General features: G+C 48.2%; 1 protein-coding gene across 2 annotated transcripts in view; it reads right to left on the bottom strand.

The window, feature by feature from the left end:
* The window catches only part of stard9 (StAR-related lipid transfer (START) domain containing 9), a 391,160-nt gene that overhangs the window by 189,523 nt on the left and 178,196 nt on the right, over positions 1 to 23,441 (bottom strand). For both annotated transcript variants that reach the window (XM_038782026.1, XM_038782033.1), the window contains exon 7: positions 22,259 to 22,371. In XM_038782026.1, the coding sequence (XP_038637954.1) occupies positions 22,259 to 22,371 (113 nt within the window). The remainder of the gene's footprint in view (positions 1 to 22,258; positions 22,372 to 23,441) is intronic.

The following is a 23,441-nucleotide window of genomic DNA, read 5'->3' as shown; positions in this document are numbered from 1 at the left end:
GAAAGTGGCAACTGCCATCGAAAATTGGCAAGTTCAAGAGCAATTAATGATGGGCAATAAATACCAGCCTTGCCAGCGATACCCGCATCCCTTGAAAAAAAAACTGAAAGTATTTTAAATCCTAACTACATGTTTGGATCAAGTTTACCTGCCATTCTATTTCACAGCTTAGAGGGACTGCAACATTGGCTGACGCAATATCTATGCTTATACCACTATTTCAAGGCTGAACAAATTCTAAAATACTATGGGATATAGATATATTTAAATATATCTAATATCGTGTGCCATCCCACTCCCTGAATTAACATTCTGGGGGAATGCAAAACTATGCAAGTCTTCACAAAGGTTGATTAAGTGAAAGGCAGGAACTAACATTCTATATTGTAAAATGATGAGATGCAAGTTGAAGCCAATATTTTTTTGCAGGGATGGTAAACAAATTCTGGCCTTGTCAGCAATGGCCACATCCCGTGACAGAATCAAGAAAGAAATGCCAGCCAGCCAGCTTTCCTCCCCACCCCGTGTCAATTATGTAGATGGATTCAACTTGTAGATTGCTACAGTATCACACTTGACTAAGAACAATCATCACCCCACCGCTCTCCTCCTCAACCGTGACTCCATACCACCCTCCCTCAGTTACCTTACCACCGGTCAGGGGGGCCCAATATTGGTTGGCCTCAATCCAGTGAACTGCATCAGGAGGCATGATTGACGCCTTGTATGTCCGAGTGTCAGTTGTTTAATACTCAGCCACTTCCATAATGTAAAAAAATCACGATGACCCTGAGGGGCCTTGACAGGGTGGATGCGGAGAGGGTGTTTTGTCTTGTGGGAGAATCTAGAACCAGGAGATACTGTTTAAAAATAGGAGGTTGCCCATTTAATCGAAGATAAGATGAAGCTTTAACTCTCAGAGGGTCATGAATCTTTGGAACTCTCTTCCTGAAAAGGTGGTAGAAGCAGATTTATTCAATATTTTTAGGGAAAGCTAGATAGATTATTACTAAGCATGGGGCTGAATGGTTTACTCCTGCTCCTAATTCATATGTCCAAATGTTCTGATGACATATTCCCTCCCATCCAAATTATATTCCTATTTAAATAGTTTATGCTGATGAGATTACCGGCCTTATTATTGAATAATTCTGGCTATTTCTTTGTGTCCTCTCTGCGTGTAGGTTCCTGGAGCTATAAGGGAGTTGGAAGCAGCTGCATACATCTGCAAAACCAATATCTAGAACGGTTTACAATTAGCGATTACACTTACTGCACAGAGAGAGAAACATTCTCATGCAAACATTATTGCTACCTTCAGCTCTATGTGGGTTGCTGTGCTGACCAAGCCCTGTACTCAGTTAAACATAACAATAAAATCATTACAAATACAGCTGGCAGATTCAGATTGTTAGATGGTCTCAGATTTCAAGGCCATGTCACAAGATTGAACTAAAGCTGCACTGTTAACTTTCTCACATTTCTTTGAAATACTACTTCGTACAAATGCCACTCAAAAGATCATCCTTTCTAAACTTCAAATAAATGCACGATTCATATTTTGTCATAAAACTAAGGAGGAGAGTAATTCTATAATTGTACAGTTGAAAATATGTCTCAGATATATTAAAAACTATTCAGAAATCTATTGGCTCCGAATTATTGGGAGTTAGATTTCTGGAAAAGAGTGGATTAATTAGCTACTTCCTGCAATCAATAGGATGAGTTAAAAGTCATGCACAGATGTTAGATGTGATTTGTTCCAGAAATCAGTCTCCTCGTTGCTGATAATGGCTGGCTAGGATCCAGTAGCTGTGTCTAAGTGATTGCATCAGCTTGTTAGATTAAATTCTACTTGGCCGTAGAAAAAAAAAGTACTTCAAAACTAGTAGGGCTTCTGAGTTGGTCTCTTATTTTGATAATATAGGAATGTAAACTTGGAAACTTTTACATCTGACTTGAATAATAAATACTGTTTTGGCAACCCCCCCCCCCCCCCCCCCCCCCCCCCCCCCCGCCCTGCCTGCAATATCACTGCAGGTTCCCCCAAAGGTTGCATGTTTATTGTTTAAAGTCATGATCCTGCTCGTTGCATACAAGTGCTACAAAACATCACAACGGCTTAACAAGGGGTACATCCAAGGTCGTGGTATAAACGGGGTGCTTGTACTTTTTTTTAAATTTAGAGTACCCAATTCATTTTTTCCAAGGGGCAATTCAGCGTGGCCAATCCACCTACCCTGGGTTGTGGGAGTGAAACCCACGCAAACATGGGGAATGTGCAAACTCCACACGGACAGTGACCCAGAGCCGGGATCGAACCCGGGGCCTCGGCGCCGCAAGGCTGCAGGGCTAACCACTGCGCCACCGTGCTGCCCGGGGTGTGCTTGTACTTGATAGCTAAACTGCACTGTATCATGTGGAATACAGACACTGCAGCCCCAACTTTCCATATCGGAGAAAGTGATGCATCTGTGCAGGCACGTCAGTGTGTAGGTGCAGGAACGACAGAACAACAGTTCATCTGGGTGAAATTTCCAACTTTGCCCCTGCTCCCTTTTTAAAAAATAATATTTTATTGAGGTATTTGAAATTTTTTTATAACAGTGGCATAAACAATGACATCAACATGGTAAAATAAACATTTCCTCCCCCTCACCCCCCATCCCAATCTTCACACACCCCAACTATAAAACAACAATCCGGCCCTCTCTCTCTCTCTCTCTCTTCCCCCCCCCCACCCCCTTGGAATACTGCATCTGCTGACATTTTATTTTTCACCGAGAAAGTTGATGAACGGCTGCCACCTCCGGGTGAACCCAACCATTCTCTTAATGGTGAACTTTATTTTCTCGAGACTGAGAAACCCAGCCATGTCACTAACCCAGGTCTCTACACTCAGGGGCTTCGAGTCCCTTCACATTAACAAGATCCGTCTCCGGGCTACCAGGGACGCAAAGGGCAAGAGGTCAGCCTCTTTCGCCCCCTCAACTCCCGGATCTTCCGACACTCCAAAGATCGCTACCTCCAGACTCGGCACCAGCCGTGTTTTTAGCACCGTGGACATAACCTCAACAAAATCCGGCCAAAACCCTCTCAGCTTCGGGCATGCCCAAAACATGTGGACATGATTTGATGGGCTCCCCGCCCACCTCTCCTCAACCCCAAAAAACCTGCTCATCCTAGTCGTTGTCATGTGTGCCGGTGGACTGCCTTAAATTGTATCAGGCTAGGCCTGGCACATGATGAGGATGTATTAACCCTGCTTAGGGCATCCGCCCACAGACCCGCTTCTATCTCTCCTCCTAGCTCGTCCTCCCACTTGCCCTTATTCACCCACTTGAAAAAGGCCTTTGGATGAAGATGGAGGAACTGAAAGACAAACAGAAATCTGGGGAGGGAGGACCGTCATTTTCATGGTCTGTACCCTCCCCGCCAGTGATAGCGGGAGTATGTTCCACCGGGGTTTCCTCCACCTCCGAAAGCTCCTGGTAAATATACAATACCTTCCTCAATAAGGTGGGTGAACTTGCGGCATGGGTTGGTACCTGGGACTTCGATGTTGTGGCCATTTGGGAGACATAGATAGAGCAGGGAGAGGAATGGTTGTTGCAGGTGCCAGGGTTTAGATATTTCAGTAAGCTCAGGGAAGGTGGTGAGAGAGGGGGTGGGGTGGCATTGTTAGTCAAGGACAGTATTACGGTGGCAGAAAGTACGTTTGATGAGGACTCATCTACTGAGGTAGTATGGGCTGAGGTTAGAAACAGGAAAGGAAAGGTCACCCTGTTAGGGGTTTTCTACAGGCCTCCAAAAAGTTCAGAGATGTAGAGGAAAGGATTGCAAAGATGATTCTGGATAGGAGCGAAAGTAACAGGGTAGTTGTTATGGGGGACTTTAACTTTCCAAATATTGACTGGAAACACTATAGTTCGAGTATTTTAGATGGGTCCGTTTTTGTCCAATGTGTGCAGGAGGGTTTCCTGACGCAGTATTTAGAGAGGCCAATGAGAGGCGAGGCCGTATTGGATTTGGTACTGGGTAATGAACCAGGACAGGTGTTAGATTTGGAGGTAGGTGAGCACTTTGGTGATAGTGACCACAATTCGATTACGTTTACTTTAGTGATGAAAGGGATAGGTATATACCGCAGGGCAAGAGTCATATCTGGGGGAAAGGCAATTATGATGCGATGAGGCAAGACTTAGGATGCATCGGATAGAGAGGAAAACTGCAGGGGATGGGCACAATGGAAATGTGGAGCATGTTCAAGGAACGGCTACTGCGTGCCCTTGATAAGTATGTACCTGTCAGGCAGGGAGGAAGTGGTCGAGCGAGGGCACCATGGTTTACTAAAGCAGTTGAAACACTTGTCAAGAAGGGGCAGCATGGTAGCATAGTGGTTAGCATCAATGCTTCACAGCTCCAGGGTCCCAGGTTCAGTTCCCAGCTGGGTCACTGTCTGTGCGGAGTCTGCACGTCCTCCCCGTGTGTGCGTGGGTTTCCTCCGGGTGCTCCGGTTTCCTCCCACAGTCCAAAGATGTGCGGGTTAGGTGGATTGGCCATGCTAAATTGCCCGTAGTGTCCTAAAAAGTAAGGTTAAGGGGAAGTTGTTGGGTTGCGGGTATAGGGTGGATATGTGAGTTTGAGTAGGGTGAGCATTGCTCGGCACAACATTGAGGGCCGAAGGGCCTGTTCTGTGCTGTACTGTTCTAAATTCTCTCTCCCACCCAGGTACTGGAAACTACTCTATCCTGTATCCCCCATGGCGGCAGCAGCAGAACGGCCGGCACCTGTTTTCTCAGGAAGTCTTGCACCTGCAAATACCTAAAACCATTCCCTGCTGGCAATTTAAATTTATCCTCCAAAACTTTCATGCTGGGAAAGCTCCCGTCTATAAATAGATCCCCCATCCTTGGCTCTATGGCCAGAGCAAACAGTAACGGGGAGAGGGGGCACCCTTGCCTCATCCCTCGGTGTAGTTTAAAATATCCCGACCTCAGCCGGTTTGTACGCACACTCACTACTGGTGCCTGATAGAGCAACCGCACCCAGTCAATAAAGCCCTCACCAAACCCAAACCTTCCCAGCGCACAGGTAATTCCACTCCACTTGATCAAAAGCCTTCTCTGCCTCCTCTCCTTCTGGGGGCATCATAATAACATTGAGAAGCCTTCGAACATTGGCTTTGAATTGCCTGCCCTTAACAAATCCCGTCTGGTCTTTCCCTATCACCCCCGGGACACAGTCCTCTATCCTTTTGGCCAGTATCTTAGCCAGCAGTTTGCTGTCCACATTCAGGAGAGAAATTGGCCTGTATGACCTGCATTGTTCCAGATCCTTCTCTCGTTTCAGGATCAATGAAATCCAGGCCTGCGACAGGGGGGGGGTCTCCCTTCGGGGGGGGGTCTCCCTTCTCTCTTGCTTCATTAAATGTCCTCACCAGCAGTGGGCTCAATATCTCTGAAAACCTTTTATAGAATTCTACCAGGTAGCCGTCAGGCCCCGGGGCCTTGCCCAACTGCATGCCCTCCTGTCCCTTGATTATTTCCTCAATTTCAGTTGGGGCTCCCAGCCCCTCCACCAGGTCCTCCTCCACCCTCGGGAACCTCAACTGATCCAAAAACTGCCTCTTCTTCTCCACCCCAGCCGGGGGTTCCAACTCATATAATTTACTATAGAAGTCCTTAAACACCTCGTTTACCCTCACTGGGTCCAGGACAGTATTACCGTCTCTACTCTTTACTTTACCTATCTCCCTAGCCGCCTCTCTTTTCCTCAGCTGTTGCATCAACATTCTGCTTGCCTTTTCCCCGTACTCATAGATCGCCCCCCTTGCCTTCCTCAGCTGTTCCATCGCTTTCCCTGTGATCAATAGCCCAAACTCCACCTGAAGCCTCCGCCGCTTCCTCAGTAGCCCAGTGCCCGGGGCCTCCGACTATCTCCTGTCCACCTGGGGGATCTCCCAAACTAACCTATCCCTCTTAGCCCGTTCCATCTTTTCTCTGTGGGCCCGTATTGAGATTAATTCCCCTCTGACTACTGCCTTCAAAGCTTCCCAGTCCGTTGCTGCAGAGACCTTCCCCGTATCATTTGTTTCCAGGTATTTCTAGATGGACTTGTTCACCCGCCCACAGATCGCTTAGTCCACTAGCAACCCCACATCCAGTCTCCACAGCGGGCATTGCCCTCTCTCCACACTAACCCGTAGATCCACCCAGTGTGGGGCATGATCCGACCCTGAGATTTACAAGTATTCAGTATCCACCACCTCCAGTATTAGAGCCCTGCTCAGAACAAGAAAGTCGATGCGAGAGTATACCTTGTGGACATAAGAAAAAGGAAAACTCCTTCGTCGTCGGCTGTGCAAACCTCCATACCCACCCCTCCCCCACCCGTTCCATAAAACCCTTCAATTCCTTTGCCACAGCCGGCCTCCTCCCCGTCCTGGATTTTGACCGGTCCAATTCTGCATCAATGACTGTATTGCCAGATCAGGTTATGTGACTCTAAGTCTGGGATCTTACCTAAAACCCACCTCATAAATTCCACATCGTCCCAATTCGGAGCATACATGTTCACAAGTACCACTTGCACCCCCTCCAGTTTCCCACTCACCATTATGTACCTACCCCCCTTGTCTGACACGATTCTCCCTGCCTCGAATGCCACTCGTTTGCTGATCAAGATCACTACTCCCCTGGTCTTTGAGTACAGTCCTGAGTGGAACACTTGGCCAACCCACCCCTTCCTCAATCTCGTCTGGTCTGTAACCTCTAGCTGTAGCATTGCCACGTCCGCCTTCAGCCCCCTCAAATGCACGAGCACGCGAGCACTCTTGACTGGTCCATTCAGTTCTCTAATGGTCCATGTGATCAGCCTGGACGAGGGGGGGGGGGGCCTTCCACCCACTCACACCCCCCCCCCCCCCCCCCCCCCCCCCCCAGACTAGCCATCACTTTTTTTAGGCCAGACTCGAGCCCGCTTCATTGAGTCCCCACTCGGGAAGTTGCTGTTCCCGACCTCCCATTTGACCCCTAGTAACAGTTCCTCCCCTGTCAGCAAAGCAGCTCCCACCCTAGCAAGAACACTAGAAACCCAACCCCCCCCCCCCCCAAGTCAAGCTCCAGCTGAACACCTGCTCACCCCCCACTGCGTTTCCGTGGGTCAGCTGACCCATGCTGACTTGACTGGCACCAAGCAGTCTGTCTCGCTATTGTTCTCTCCCCTCTCCCCCCACATGAATAAACATTTTAAAAGTATCACATTCCCCAGTAAACAAACATCAGAAAAAAACCAGTGAAGAAACAGTCACTTTAGAAAAATAATCACCCAAAAAGCAGAACCAAATTCATAGCCGATCCCAGCTCCATGCAGGCCAAAGCAACCTTTAACCATCCACACAGCCCATTATTTCACATAGCGCTACTTAAATTTATACAATCCAGCACAACAAATCGACGCCACAGTACTTCTCCAAGGCTTCAGTGTCTATTAATTCGCCTCCAGCTTCACTTCTTTAATAAAAGGTCCATACTTCGCATGGCATTTCAAAGTAGAAGTCCTGTTCCTCATGTGAGACCCACAGATGGGCTGGGTACAGCATCCCGAACTTCACCCCCTTCTTAAAGAGGGTAGTTTTTGATGATTGAACCCAGCTCGCCTCTTGGCCAAATCCGCGCCCAAGTCCTGATAGACGCGCAACTCACAGTTCTCCCACTTGCTGCTCCATTCTTTCTTGGCCCACCGCAAAACGCGTTCCTTGTCGATGAAACGGTGAAAACGTACCTCCATGGCCCTCGGCGGCTCCTTTGCTCAGGGCTTCCTCGCGAGGGCTCTGTGCAATCTGTCCAATTCCAGGGACCGAGGGAACACCCCAGCCCCCATCAACTCCTCCAACATGCCCGTCACATAAGCCCTCGCATCCGATCCCTCACTGCCTTCAGGGAGGCCAACAGTTCTGCGATTCTGCCTCCTAGATCCATTCTCCAGGTCCTCTAGCTTCTCCTGCATTCTTTTCTGGCGGTCGTTCACCATCCCCACCTTGCTTTCCAGCACGGTTAGGTATTCCTCGTGCTCGGATAACTTTTGTTCCACCTCCTGGAATGCTCTCCTGTGGGTTTCCTGATTCTGAACCACTTGATCAATCGAAGCCTTAATGGGTCCAGCGTGTCCTTCTTCCGCTTGGCAAAGCAGTCCTCGAAAAACCTCACCAGCTGATCCGTCGACCACTGTGCCGTCTCCCCACGGCCCTGCTGCCCGGCCATGCTGTCCCGTGTTACCAGCTCTGCTTGCATCTCCCTTACAGAACTTTGGGCGCGATTCTCTGCTCCCCACGCCGGGTGGGAGAATCGCGGGAGGGCCGGGTGACTCATTTCACGCCCCTCTGGCGCCCCCCGCGATTCTCCCACCCCCGCTCGGAAGAGTTGCCGCTCGCCGTTTTTCACGACGACCGGCGATTCTCCGACACGGCGGCAACCACACCTGGGACCTGGTCGCTGCTGTCGTGAACATGAGCGCCAAAGGCCCGTTTGAAGCTTGTGGGGGGCGGAGAGGGGAGTGAGCACCACGGCCGTGCTCAGGAGGGGACTGGCCCGCGATCGGTGCCCACCGATCATCGGGCCAGCATTGCAAAGCGTCGCACTCTTTCCCCTCCGCCGCCCCGCAAGATCAAGCCGCCACGTCTTGCGGGGCAGCGGAGGGGAAGACGGCCACCGCACATGCGCGGGTTTGAGCCGTCAGCCGTCGTGACATCAGCCGCGCATACGCGGGTTGGTGCCGGCCAACCTGTGCATGTGCGGCTGACGTCACATAGGCGCCGCCGTCGCGTCATTCTCGGGGCGCCGCCTTGACGCAAGCATCAAAGCTCGGCCACCGAGAATAACGGAGCGCCGCTCCTAGCCCCCCGGGTGGGGGTGAATACAGCGAGAGGAGCGGCCTCCGAGGCCGTCGTGAAACTCGGCCGAGTTCACGACGGCCTTCCCGAGAGCGGAGAATTCCGCCCTTTATCTTCTCACACGGCCACTTCTGGTCCAATTTTCCAGACACTGGAGGGGGATTTCTCCTCACTGTCTCACTCTTCACCGATTTATCCCTTAAAATCCAGAAAAAACCAGGAGGTCCAAAAGTCCGTAACAGGCGGGAGCGATCAAATGTGCGACCTACTCCTCCATGGCTGCCACCACAAATGTCCTGCTCCCTTTTTACTCAGATCTCAGCACAACCTGAACATGCAGTGCCTTGGCTGCCAATTGTAATATTAGAAATCATCTTTATTACAAGGCAGCAGCTGGCTCTTAAAGAAGAAATACAGTCATCAGGAGTTTTGAGCCGCAGCACAATGATCCAATTTTTCAGAAGCTGGCTATGGGGAGGATATTAGCGCAGATGTTTTGGAGACGCTGTTGATGGAGCCCAATGTGAGTTTCCTTCATCAAGACAGCAGGCCATCCCACTCAAGACCCAGGGCTTAAAAAGTCAGTGTTGATAGTTCAGAAGCTTAATGCTATGTCACTGCTACAATATAGCTACTGGTGCACACCATGACACCATCTTCACAATATTGTTAAAGTGAATGGATTTGGTGAATAATTATACGGCAATAAAGATCAGGATTATGAATTTACAATCACTGTCTTCAACATCACTAAGCTCCCTCAAGTCTCAGCTAATGAATGCACCGACCGGTTATGCAGCACTCGAGTCCCAATCACGGATTGTACTGATCTCCAGCAAGCTGGACATGAGGCTGCTACAGTTAATCTCAGCATAATGAAACACTAGCCACAATTCATCTGCACATCAGTACACAGTGACTCTTGCTGCATGTAGACACTGCACAATTTACTGTAGCCATGAAGTCAATCCTTAGCATGAAGGCAGCAAAGGCATTTGGTCGGGGTGATGAGGGAGGGGGGTGGCGGGAGGAATCCTCCAATATTTTAAAAAGAAATGATTCCTGCTTCATGATGCAAATTAGGAACGAAAATCTGTAATATTTGCGCAGCAGGAAGAGTTTTTCGGAAATCAGAATTTGGGCGAAGCCGCTCTTTGTCATTGTGTATCGTTTAAGGGGAGGGTTTTTCAATCGGGCAAAAATTGAAAATAAATCAAAAGGAAATAGGATTAAATTAGCTGATAATGATTAGAACTTTAATCAGAAGTTTAATCTTTCTATTGAAAACATGGTTTTAAAAGGGCCATCTTCTTACATCACGGCAATATGTCCCAAAGCACTTTCCAGCCAATTAAGTCATTTTAAAGTGTTGTACTTGCTTTGAAATAGAAAACAATTTGCACACAGCAAACTCCCCAAAACAGTAATGACTAGATAAACTTTTGCAGTGATGTTGGTTGAAGTATAAATATTATCCAGGTGACTGGGGAGAGCTCCCCTGCTCTTCTTTGGAAAAGTGCCATGAGATCTTTTACACCCACCAGTAGACGCCAACATTATCTCCTTTGTGCAACTCCAGCTCCTCAGAGACCATGTTAGGGAACTGGAGCTGGAGGAACTTCGGATCATCCGGGAGGCAGGGGGGTTATCAAGAAGTGTTACAGGGAGGTAGTCACACCCAAGGTACTGGGCACGAGTAGCTGGGTTACAGTCAGGGGAAAGAAAACTAACTGGCAGACAGCGCAGGGATCCCTCGTGGCCGTTCCCCTTCAAAACAAGTGTACCGTTTTGGATGCTGTTGGGGGGGATGACCTACCGGGGGAAGGGCCTAGCGGCCAGGTCTCTGGCACTGAGTCTGGCTCTGGGGCTCAGAAGGGAAAGGGGAGAATAGAAAAGCAATAGTAATAGGAGATTCAATGGTTAGGGGAATAGATAGGAGATTCGATGGTCGCGAGCGAGACTCCCGGAAGGTATGTTGCCTCCCGGGTGCCAGGGCCAGCGATGTCTCGGATTGTGTCTTCATGATCCTGAAGGGGGAGGGTGAACAGCCAGAAGTTGCGGTGCACATTGGTACCAACGACGTAGGTAGGAAAAGGGGTGTGGAGGTAATAAACAAGTTTAGGGAGTTAGGCTGGAAGTTAAAGGCCAGGACAGACAGAGTTGTCATCTCTGGTTTGTTGCTGGTGCCACGTGATAGCGAGGCTAGGAATAGGGAGAGAGTGCAGTTGAACACGTGGCTGCAGGAATGGTGTAGGAGGGAGGGCTTTAGGTATTTGGTTAATTGGAGCGCATTCTGGGGAAGGTGGGACCTGTACAAGCAGGACGGGTTGCATCTGAACCAGAGGGGCACCGATATCCTGGGAGGGAGGTTTTCTCGTAGTCTTCGGGAGGGTTTAAACTTATTTAGCAGGGGAATGGGAACCGGATTTGTAGTCCAGCAACTAAGGAAGCCGATATTCAGGACACCAAAGCGTGTAGTGGCGCATTGGGGAAGGTAACACTGACAAAGGAGAGTACTTGCAGGCAAGGAGATGGGTTGAAGTGTGCAAGAAGCATCAGGAATAAGGTGGGTGAACTTAAGGCATGGATCTGTACTTGGGACTACGATGTGGTGGCCATCACGGAAACTTGGATAGAAGAGGCGCAGAAATGGTTGTTGGAGGTTCCTGGTTATAGATGTTTCAATAAGATTAGGGAGGGTGGTAAAAGAGGTGGGGGGGGGTTGCATTGTTAATTAGAGATAGTATAACAGCTGCAGAAAGGCAGTTCGAGGAGGATCTGCCTACTGAGGTAGTAGGAGTTGATGTCAGAAATAGGAAAGGAGCAGTCACCTTGTTGGGAGTTTTCTATAGGCCCCCCAATAGCAGCAGAGATGTGGAGGAACAGATTTTGGAAAGGTGCAGACGTCACAGGGTAGTAGTCATGGGTGACTTCAACTTCCCAAATATTGAATGGAAACTCTTTAGATCAAATAGTTTGGGTGGGGTGGTGTTTGTGCAGTGTGTCCAGGAAGCTTTTCTAACACAGTATGTAGATTGTCCGACCAGAGGGGAGGCCATATTGGATTTGGTACTTGGAAATGAACCAGGGCAGGTGATAGATTTGTTAGTGGGGGAGCATTTTGGAGGTAGTGACCACAATTCTGTGACTTTCACTTTAGTAAAGGAGAGAGATAGGTGCGTGCAACAGGGCAAGGTTTACAATTGGGGGAAGGGTAAATACAATGCTGTCAGACAAGAATTGAAGTGCATAAGTTGGGAACATAGGCTGTCAGGGAAGGACACAAGTGAAATGTGGAACTTGTTCAAGGAACAGGTACTGCGTGTCTTTGATATGTATGTCCCTGTCAGGCAGGGAAGACATGGTCGAGTGAGGGAACCATGGTTAACAAGAAAGGTTCAATGTCTTTTTAAGAGGAAGAAGGAGACTTATGTAAGGCTGAGGAAACAAGGTTCAGACAGGGCGATGGAGGGTACAAGATACCAGGAGGGAACTAAAGAAAGGGATTAGGAGAGCTAAGAGAGGGCATGAAAAATCTTTGGCTGGTCGGATCAAGGAAAACCCCAAGGCCTTTTACACATATGTGAGAAATATGAGAATGACTAGAGTGAGGGTAGGTCCAATCAAGGACAGTAGCGGGAGATTGTGTATCGATTGTGTATTTAGGGCAGCAGGGTAGCATGGTGGTTAGCATAAATGCTTCACAGCTCCAGGGTCCCAGGTTCGATTCCCGGCTGGGTCACTGTCTGTGCGGAGTCTGCACGTCCTCCCCGTTTGCGTGGGTTTCCTCCGGGTGCTCCGGTTTCCTCCCACAGTCCAAAGATGTGCGGGTTAGGTGGATTGGCCATGCTAAATTGCCCGTAGTGTCCTAATAAAAGTAAGGTTAAGGGGGGGGGGTTGTTGGGTTACGGGTATAGGGTGGATACGTGGGTTTGAGTAGGGTGATCATGGCTCGGTACAACATTGAGGGCCGAAGGGCCTGTTCTGTGCTGTACTGTTCTATGTTCTATGAGTCTGAAGAGATAGGAGAGGTCTTGAATGAGTACTTTTCTTCAGTATTTACAAACGAGAGGGGCCATATTGTTGGCGAGGACAGTGTGAAACAGACTGGTAAGCTCAAGGGGATACTTGTTAGGAAGATGTGTTGGGCGTTTTGAAAAACTTGAGGACAGACAAGTCCCCCGGGCCTGACGGGATATATCCAAGGATTCTATGGGAAGCAAGAAATGAAATTGCAGAGCCGTTGGCAATGATCTTTTCTTCTTCACTGTCAACAGGGGTGGTACCAAGGGATTGGAGAGTGGCGAATGTCGTGCCCCTGTTCAAAAAAGGGAATAGGGTAACCCTGGGAATTATAGGCCAGTTAGTCTTACTTTGGTGGTAGGCAAAGTAATGGAAAGGGTACTGAGGGATAGGATTTCTGAGCATCTGGAAGGACACTGCTTGATTAGGGATAGTCAGCATGGATTTGTGAGGGGTAGGTCTTGCCTTACAAGTCTTATTGACTTCTATGAGGAGGTGACCAAGCATGTGGATGAAGGTAAAGCAGTGGGTGTGGTGTACATGGATTTTAGTAAGGCATTTGATAAGGTTCCCCATGGTAGGCTTATGCAGAAAGTAAGGAGGCATGGGATAGTGGGAAATTTGGCCAGTTGGTTAACCGATAGAAGTCAGAGTGGTGGTGGATGGCAAACATTCAGCCTGGAGCCCAGTTACCAGTGGCGTACCGCAGGGATCAGTTCTGGGTCCTCTGCTGTTTGTGATTTTCATTAATGACTTGGATGAGGGAGTTGAAGGGTGGGTCAATAAATTTGCAAATGATACGAAGATTGGTGGAGTTGTGGATAGTGAGGAGGGCTGTTGTCGGCTTCAAAGAGACATAGATAGGATGCAGAGCTGGGCTGAGAAGTTGCAGATGGAGTTTAACCCTGACAAGTGTGAGGTTGTCCATTTTGGAAGGACAAATATGAACGCGGAATACAGGGTTAACGGTAGGGTTCTTGGCAATGTAGAGGAGCAGAGAGATCTATGTTCATAGATCTTTGAAAGTTGCCACTCAAGTGGATAGAGCTGCGAAGAAGGCCTATGGTGTGCTAGCGTTCATTAGCAGAGGGATTGAATTTAAGAGCCGTGAGGTGATGATGCAGCTGTACAAATCCTTGGTACGGCCACATTTGGAGTACTGTGTGCAGTTCTGGTCGCCTCATTTTCGGAAGGATATGGAAGCTTTGGAAAAGGTGCAAAGGAGATTTACCAGGATGTTGCCTGGAATGGAGAGTAGGTCTTACGAGGAAAGGTTGAGGGTGCTGGGCCTTTTCTCATTAGAACGGAGAAGGATGAGGGGCGACTTGATAGAGGTTTATAAGATGATCAGGGGACTAGATAGAGTAGACAGTCAGAAACTTTTTCCCCGGGTGGAACAAACCATTAGAAGGGGACATAAATTTAAGGTAAATGGTGGAAGATATAGGGGGGGATGTCAGAGGTAGGTTCTTTACCCAGAGAGTAGTGGGGGCATGGAATGCACTGCCTGTGGAAGTAGTTGAGTCGGAAACGTTAGGGACCTTCAAGCGGCTACTGGATAGGTACATGGATTATGGTAGATTAATGGTGTGTAGATTAATTTGTTCTTTAGGGCAGCACGGTAGCATTGTGGATATCACAACTGTTTCACACCTCCAGGGTCCCAGGTTCGATTTTGGCTTGGGTCACTGTCTGTGTGGAGTCTGCACATCCTCCCCGTGTGTGCGTGGGTTTCCTCCGGGTGCCCCGGTTTCCTCCCACAGTCCAAAGATGTGCAGGTTGGGTGGATTGGCCATGATAAATTGCCCTTAGTGTCCAAAATTCTATGATCTATGATTAACCTCGGACAAAAGTTCGGCACAACATCGTGGGCCAAAGGGCCTGTTCTGTGCTGTATTTCTCTATGTTCCATGTTCTACGAGAGTGCTACCATTGAGTCACAGCTGGCAGCAGGGAAAACTTTTATTAGGTAAATGCCAGTTGACACTTATGTACAAAGGGCTGAGTACTATTAAAAGGCTGGTGTGGGCAGCACGGTGGAGCAGTGGGTTGCACTGTAGCCTCACTGCGCCGAGGTCCCAGGTTCGATCCCAGTTCACTGTTCGTCACTGGGTCAGTCACAGGTTTGTCACAGGGTCACTGTTCGTGCGGAGTTTGCACATTCTCCCCGTGTTTAAGTGGGTTTCGCTCCCACAACCCAAAGATGTGCAGGGTAGGTGGATTGGCCATGCTAAATTGCCCTTAATTGGAAAAATGAATTGAGTACTCTAAATTTATTTTTAAAAAGGCTGGGGTAAGGAAGTGGGAACATGATCAACAGTATTGGGCCATGGGCCAGAGTGCGTTGCTGTTGAATCTTAAACCGAGCAAACTCATGCTGAAATGCAATTTTGACTCTTGCAGAATAAAGTAAGAAATTTCAAAGCCTTAGCAAGCCTTCCTTAATTTAAGCTTCATGGATGAGGTCACTCTCCAACTGCCACAGGCACTGTTCCGTGCAACAAAAGTATTTCCGTTCAAGCTTCAGATTTGAAAATCCATCCTATCGCAAAGCACATTACAATTAGGAGCAGGGTATTCTAATGTTTGGGGGCTTTATATATAAAGTCTGAAATGCTGGCACTACTTCAACTGAAAAATTCATACATGTTAAAATGCACAATACATAGTTATCCTCTTACCCACGAGTAACAGCTGGACTGGCTGCTTCTAAAATCAAACACATGGCCAAAGTAAAAGAATACTTCTGAAGAGCTACACTGTCTTGCTGCAACATCAGGCTTCTCTGAAAAGAATTCAACAGGATACAAGGGGTTCCCACTGCTAGGGTTATGTTTAGTACTAACATAGAACAGTTTAAATACTTTGAAAACCAGCCAATGGTCCAGTGAACTAAAAATGTGGACAAAGTTTGGCTAAATAGGAGGCACATTAAAAAAACAAATCCACAGTTGTATATAGAGGTGAACTTCGCCCTATGAGGCCTTCGAAGTTATGGGGTACCTAGTCGCCTGCATGATGGTCATAAAAAAACAAGCAACAAGCACTTCAATCCTCCTGGTGAGAAATATTTTAATGCTAATTCTCCATTCAAACTCCAGTCCAAGCTCCCAGTCCAGAGTTTAAAATTCCTCCTGAAATGATGCTGTTGAGCTGTGTTTGATTTTAAATCTGAAGGCTGGGCGAGAGCCAGAGATAAAGGGAGCCAGAAGGAGCAAGAAACAGAAATGGGAGAAAAGTGAGCAACTGATCATGGGGGAGGGGAGACTGACAGCACTGTGCGTGGGCCAGTGAGAGACAGCAAGAGAGCACACAGGGACAGAGCACTCGCACGCCGCTGCGAGAGCATAGCACAGTGGTTAGCACTGTTGCTTCACAGCGTCACAGATCCGGGCTCGATTCCAGCTTGGGTCACTGTCTGTGCGGAGTCTGCGTGGATTTCCTCTGGGTGCTCAGGTTCCCTCCCACAAGTCACGAAAGATGTGCTGTTCGGTAATTTGGACATTCTGAATTCTCCCTGGAAGAAGCACCGGAGTGTGGCACAGAGCACAGCCAGAAAGGACGCACTGTGAGAACATGCAGGAGCAACAGAGCTTGCCACGACAGTGCAACAGGGACAGAGCACAGGAGAGGGCTCATCGCGAGAATGAGGAGCAGCAACAGGGCATGCCACAAGAGTGCAACAGGGACACAGCACAGCAGGAGAGGACGCACCATGAGAATGCACAGAAGCTACAGGGCGTGTCGCAGGAGTGTAACAGGAATATCGCATGCATGCGAGTGGTTTTAGCTTTGGATTGAAGGTGGCATACCAGCCCGGATGGACCAAAACTGCTACAGAAAAGTCAAAAATGGGGGGCGGGGGGGGGGGCGGGAGGCAGCCGCACATTGGAGGGCTTCCGTTCTGGATATGGCATTTTCGGGGTTTAACGCACAGTCCCAGGGGCAACGGAGGCGGCAAAAGCAGGGAGAAGGCACAGTGAAGGGAAATGTCGAAAATATGTAATTAAAAAAAACGGACATGAAAAAATGGCTGAAAGTCCGTTGGGGAATGGAAAGGTCACCGTGGGGACGGCAAGAAAAGTGGAGGTTGGGGCACCAGGGGAGGCCGCATTGCCCACGGCTGAAGAAATGACTACGGTGATGGCCGTGGAGGTCGAAAGGCAGTTTACAAAACACATGGAGGCGATGAGGAATGAGATGGGGGCGGTATTGAAAGTGCTGGTGGAGGAGGCGATTGCCCTGGTGAGGGTGGCGGTATTGAGCGCAGTGGTGGAGGTGCGGGAGCAAGGCGAGGCGCCTGAAGGAAGTGGAAGAGACATTGTTACAGCACAGTGATCAACTTATCTCGATGGGGAAGGAGTTGCGGAAGGTGATAGAGATCAACAAAGATCTGTGAGCCAAAATGGACGAGTTGGAAAACAGATCCAGGCGACAGGATCTGAGGATTGTGGGCCCGAGGCCGACCGAGTATTTTGCCATGATGCTGGCGAAGCTATTGGGGGAGGTGGACGATCCCTCCCAATATGAACTGGATCGGGCTCATCGGTCATGGAGGCTTATACCAAAGGAGGGTGAGCCGCCAAGAGTAGTGACTCTGTCTTTCCATAGGTACAATGTGAAGGAGAAGGTCCTGTGCTGGGCAAAGCAGAAGCGGGTGGTGCAGTGGGTTGGAGCTGGTATATGCATATATCAGGACTTTACGGTGGAGCTGGCGAGGAGGCGGGCTGCCTTCAGCCGGGTGAAGAAGGCACTGTACATTAGCAAGGTGCAGTGCGGCATAATATATCCAGCTAAGTGAGGGTGACCTACAAATCCAAGGACTTTTATTTTGGGACGGCGGAAGCAGCGGAGGAGTTTGCGAAGGCAGAAGGACTGTGGCAGAATTGAGAAATGGTCGTGTACCGATGTAGCCTCATGTAACTGTATTTTTTCACTGCGTTCTGGTGTATGTGCTAAATGAGCCAACATTGTATATATTTGGATAAGGCAAGAGAGGGGACTTTCATTTGCAATGATGGTTATGCGGGGGTTATGTACTGAAGGAGATTTCTTGGTTTTCCTGGTACCGGGCAAGGGGGAAAAGAGACCCGGGCCTCCACGCTGGCCGGTTTAAGCCGGCCAGTGAACGGTGGTGAGGTGGGGGTGGGGGGGGGGGGGGGATGCGGCCATTGGTGCCTGGCAGAACAGTCTAGCCCGGATGGAAAGTTGGGGGGGTGGGGGAGGAGCAGAGGTTGCGGAGGGGAGGAGTTTTATAAGAGGAAGTGGAGGGGAGGAGTCTGGGGGGGGGGGGGGGGGGGGGGGGGGGGCGGTGTTTACAATTCATGGGTGTCATTTACGGTACTCTTTCGGGGATTGGATGGCATTGAATGTTAGGGGGAGGGGGGTGTGGACTCTATCGGTCAATGGTGACCATAGGCGATTCCTGAATCCTTTTTCTTTTTTTCCTTTGTTTTTCCCACCGTGGGAGGGTTTGTTTTATTTGATGCTTATATTGTCAGGCGGGCCGTGTTTGGGGTAGTGGGAGGATGGGATTGTTGTTGATAGGGGATTAACTTTGTATTTGTTACCGTTTACTGCTTGTTGGTGGGGTGTAAATTCTGAAGAAAAATGTGTAAATGGAGAATAAAAATATTTTACAAAAAAAAAGGAAAAGTCAAAAATGGAATAAAACCACCCAGGCACCTGAAATGACGACGGCAGATTATGCAGAGCTGACCCCGAAAAGTCCATTTTAATAATATTTGGGAGGTTTTTTGGTGCAGTGGGTAGCATCCCAGCCACTGAACCAGAAGCTTCAGCTTCGAGTCCCACCCCAGGACTTGTTGGCCAAGGAAGATCCATTCATAATACGGCCAAACAGGTTGATTATCAACCTGCGATTCGTTCCAACATGGCTGGTGGTAACAGCGGAGACACTCCTGCTCAGCCATGATGTGGAATGTCACCCAAGGCAGAAGTCTTTGGCGACAGATTAGCGATCTGTTCCAGGAACTACTAGCTGTGGAAACAGAGAAAAGTCTGCCTTAGAGTACCACTTGGTGCAGGAAAAGAATTGGAGTGGAATAACATTTGGGGTACATGCCAAATTTGGGAGAGCTGTCCCAAAGCCTAACTCAATAGATAGCCTGACAGACCTACTCACTGAATCATATTTTACAGATGTTCTGACCACTTGAGGAGGGGAGAGATGAATCCCCTATTCCCACATTCCATGACTGACCATAACGGGGTATTTTTGTGAATTTCGAATGGTTTTGGATAGCCAGACTGCAGCGTCATCCATGGAATCCCTACAGTGTAAAAAGAAACCATTTGACCCATCGAGTCTGCACCCACCCACCGAACGAACACTATCTAGGCCCACTCTCTTGTCCTATGCCCGTATCCCTGCACATTGATCATGGCCAATCCAAAGCTGAACCCAGGTTCTTGGCGCGGTGAGGCAGCAGAGTGAACCACTGTGCCACCATGTCGCCCATCCGCAGTGTAGATTTGGCCTCTCCTGAAAGGTCGTATTTGGACATAGACCTGGTTACTACGCAGTCAGGAAAATACCAGGCACTTCCTCCTGTCGCTGCTCCATCTTCCCTGACTTCACTCAGCTTCTCTAAAAACCACTGGGGACGCTCCCATTTTTGATCCTGCCAGGTCATTGCCAAGGAGCAGATCAACCCCATCCACAGGTAAAACATGGACGACTTCCATGGTCACCTGTCATGAAATAAGTTTGTACCTAGGTGCACCCTGTATAAAGGTATGTACTCTCTCTTAATACCCTTTTATGAGCATTTTAGTCTGTACTGCACCCTCTGGGTAAATGGCCATACGTCTCTTCCCAGCATTGGGGATTGATTGGTCCCAGCACCCCTCAGTACGACTACAATGAGGAGTGCAGGAGAGCATGCCACAAGTAGCACCAGGCATATCTAAAAATGAAGTGCACATCTGGTGAAGCTCCAACACAGGGCTACCTGTATGCCAAAGAGTTGAATGAGCATGCAATAGGTAGAGCTAAATGATCCCACAACCAACAGATCAGATCAAAAGCTCTGTCGCAAGCAGTCATGAGTGGTGGTGGACAATTAACAAATCAATAAATGGTTGAAGTTAGCAGATACAGCCACGGCAGTGGTACTAAAGATTGTGCTCCAGAACTATTACACCCTAGCCAATCTGTTCCAGTACAGCTGCAGCAATGGCATCTTTTCTGGCAATGTGAAATATTGTCCAGCTATGTCCTGTCCACAAAAAACAATTGGCCCATTTCCACCCCATCAGACTACTCATGTTATCAGCAAAGTGATGGAGTGCTATTCATAGCGCTATCACACAATAACAGTCTGCTGACTGATCGTTTTGGGTTCCACCAGGCTCATTGTCTCCCGACCTCATTACAGTCTTTGCCCAATATGCACAAAAGAGCAAAGTTGATAGGCAAGGTGAGCGTGATTGCCCTTCACCAAATCCCCCACTATCAACATCCCAGCCATTTCCATTTACCAAAAACCTAACTGGACCAGTCAGTGTATAAGATGATGAGAGGGATAGATAGCGGGGACGTTCAGCGACTTTTTCCTCGGGTGGATGTAGCTGTTACAAGGGGGCACAACTATAAGGTTCATGGTGGAATATATAGGAGAGATGTCAGAGGTAGGTTCTTTACTCAGAGTGGTTGGAGAGTGGAACGCACTCCCAGCTATGGTAGTGGAGTCGGACACTTTAGGAACTTTCAAGCGGTTATTGGATAGGCATATGGAGTGCACTAGAATGATTGGGAGCAGGTTGATTTGATCTTAGTTTCAGACTAGTTTGGCACAACATCGTGGGCCGAAGGGTCTGTACTGTGTTGTACAGTTCTATGTTCTATATAAATACTCTGGCTACAAACAGCAGTTCAGAGCTGGGAATTTTGCAGAGTATCTCATTTTCTGACCCCTCCAAAGTCCGTCCACCATCTATATGAGGTACAAGTCAGGAGTATGATGGAATACTCTCCTCTTGCCTGTATGAGTGCTGCTCCATTAATTCTCAAGAAGCTCAACACTATCCGGGACAAATCCGGCCACTTAATCAGCACCCCATCCAGCACCTTAAACATTGTCTCCCTCCACCACCATGGCACAGTGGCTGCACTGTGTTTACATCTATAAGATTCAATGCAGCAATTCTCCAAGGCTCCTTTAACAGCATCTTCCAAACCCATGGTCTATACCACCTAAAAGAACAATGACAGCAGACACATGGGAGCAGCGCCACCTAGAATTGCCCCTCCAAGCCACACATTACCCTGCCTTGGAATTATAATCACTGTAATATCACTGGAGTCTGGTCAAAATGCTGGAACTCCTGCCTAATAGCACCACAGATGTATCTACACCAGATGGACTGCAGCTGCTCAAGAAGTGGTTCATCACTACGGTCTCAAGGGAAATTAGGGATGAGCAACAAATGCAGGCTTTGCCAGCGATACTCACATCCTGCGAACGGATAATTCAAAAATGACTACAAAATTGGTCAACAGGAAACTGAGTAGTAGTAAATACTCAGTAAATAGTTATCTTTCAGACAAAATTTCTAATGACTTTCTCTAGAGGTCATTGTCAGGATCCCTCATCTTCCTTCCAATATATTAATAACCCAGACTTGGATGTGCAGGGTATAAATTCAAAATTTGAAAATGTTAACAAATTTTGAAAGCATTGTGGACTGGGAGGAGAATAGCACTAAACCTCAAAAGGACATTGGCAAGTTGGTGACATGAATGGATGAAATTTAATGCAGAGGGTGAAATGATTCATTTTGCTGGGAAGAATGAGGAAAGACAACTGAAAACAAAGCACACAATTTCAAACGCAGTAAATAGGGGCACAGAGTACAAAAAAACAAGAAAGCAATGGTAAACGTGCATAAAACAATGGTTTGCCACAGCTGGAGTATTGTGTCTCATTCTGGGACCATGCTCCATGAAGGATTTGAAAGCATTAGAAATGGTGGAGGAAGGATTCACGAAAATGGTTTCAGGGATGAGTTACTCGCTGGACTAGAGAATCATGGGCTGTTGTTCTGGGAGAAAAAAAGGTTGAGAAGAGATTTGATAGAGGTGTTCAAAATCATGAGAGATCTGGACAGAGTAGATCAGGAGAAACTGTTTCTATTGGTGGAAAGATTGGCCTCCTTTTCTGGTGTAATCGTTTTATAATTCTACGAAAATGCAAACTGGGCCGAAAGGTTTATGAAGGTTCGATGAAGTAAGTGAAATCGGCAGAATTATGCACAAATTGCGATGAAAGCGATCAGTGTCAGAGAAGACATAGATTGATAAAATAAACATGAGATTACCTTGCACATAAGGGCCCTTATCAGGGTGTTCACGCACACGAAGTGTGTAGGGCTTGTTTCCATCACAACGCTTCAGAAGATCTCGGACACGCTCGTTATAAATTTCCAGAAAGCTGCCAAAAGAAGAGGCTCGTATTTGTGAATTGTTAATAAACAGCAATGTAACTTAGGGACATTAACAGTGGAAATCTAAGTAATATTAGAAATTGTTGGTAATGCCCGGCATGTCAATCAGCAACTCCGAGAAAGATTGGTTAATTTGTAGGGCTGGCTTCTTCTTCCACCTGGTCTGTTGAGTGCAAAAAGGTTTTGCTTTTATATAGAATTACACTGCATTTATATGACAAAAAAAGGCCATTTTGTCCAACTAATCCATGCTGTTTATGCTCTACCCAACCCCGTTCCATACAATCCTATCGGCAAATCTTTCCATCCTTTACTCCCTCGTGTATTTTTCAGGATCCCTCTCAAATGCAGTGATGTAATTTGCCTAACTATTCCATGTGGTTGAGTTGCCAGCAATGTTATCATGAGCGTCGATCTTGTTGATCCCAAAAAGGACCCACTGGATGTTGGTCCTGCAGGCCCATTTCTTTGTTAATCACAAACATGAAAGTATCGGCGTGTAGGTTAGAGGGCTGTGTGCCAGAGGTGGCCTCCCTGAGGATCGATGAGCTTTGTGAAGGCAGCTTACAAGTAACATTAGGAGGCTGCTGAATATAACTGTGACTCTGTCGTGGGTGTGGGGGAAGCGAGAGAGAGAGCGAGAGCGAGAGCGAGAGCGAGAGCGAGAGCGAGAGCGAGAGCGAGAGCGAGAGCGAGAGCGAGAGCGAGAAAGGAACCGGGCCCTGAGGTTATTGTATCCATGGATCCAGAGAAGGCTTTTGATCGGGTAGAGTGTTTGAAATTCTGGGTCGGTTTGGGTTTGGGCTGAAGTTTGTGGTTCGACTTTTGTATGCATCCCCTGTGGCTAGTGTGCATACGAATGACAGGTTTAGTGGATGAGGTGAAGGGAGATTTCAAGTGGTGGGACACTTTGCACTTGATGTTGGCAGGGAAGGTGCAGGTGGTAAAGATGAATGTGTCGCCAAGTCTCTGGTTGTCTTTCGTACCTACCTGCGGCCGCCCCCCCCCCCCCCCCAACCGATCGTTCTCCCAAAGGTTTTTTTCTGGAGGTTGGTGG

Source organism: Scyliorhinus canicula, chromosome 2, assembly GCF_902713615.1.
Source record: "Scyliorhinus canicula chromosome 2, sScyCan1.1, whole genome shotgun sequence".
Lineage (NCBI taxonomy): Eukaryota > Metazoa > Chordata > Chondrichthyes > Carcharhiniformes > Scyliorhinidae > Scyliorhinus > Scyliorhinus canicula.
This window is presented reverse-complemented; position numbering and strand designations above follow the sequence as displayed.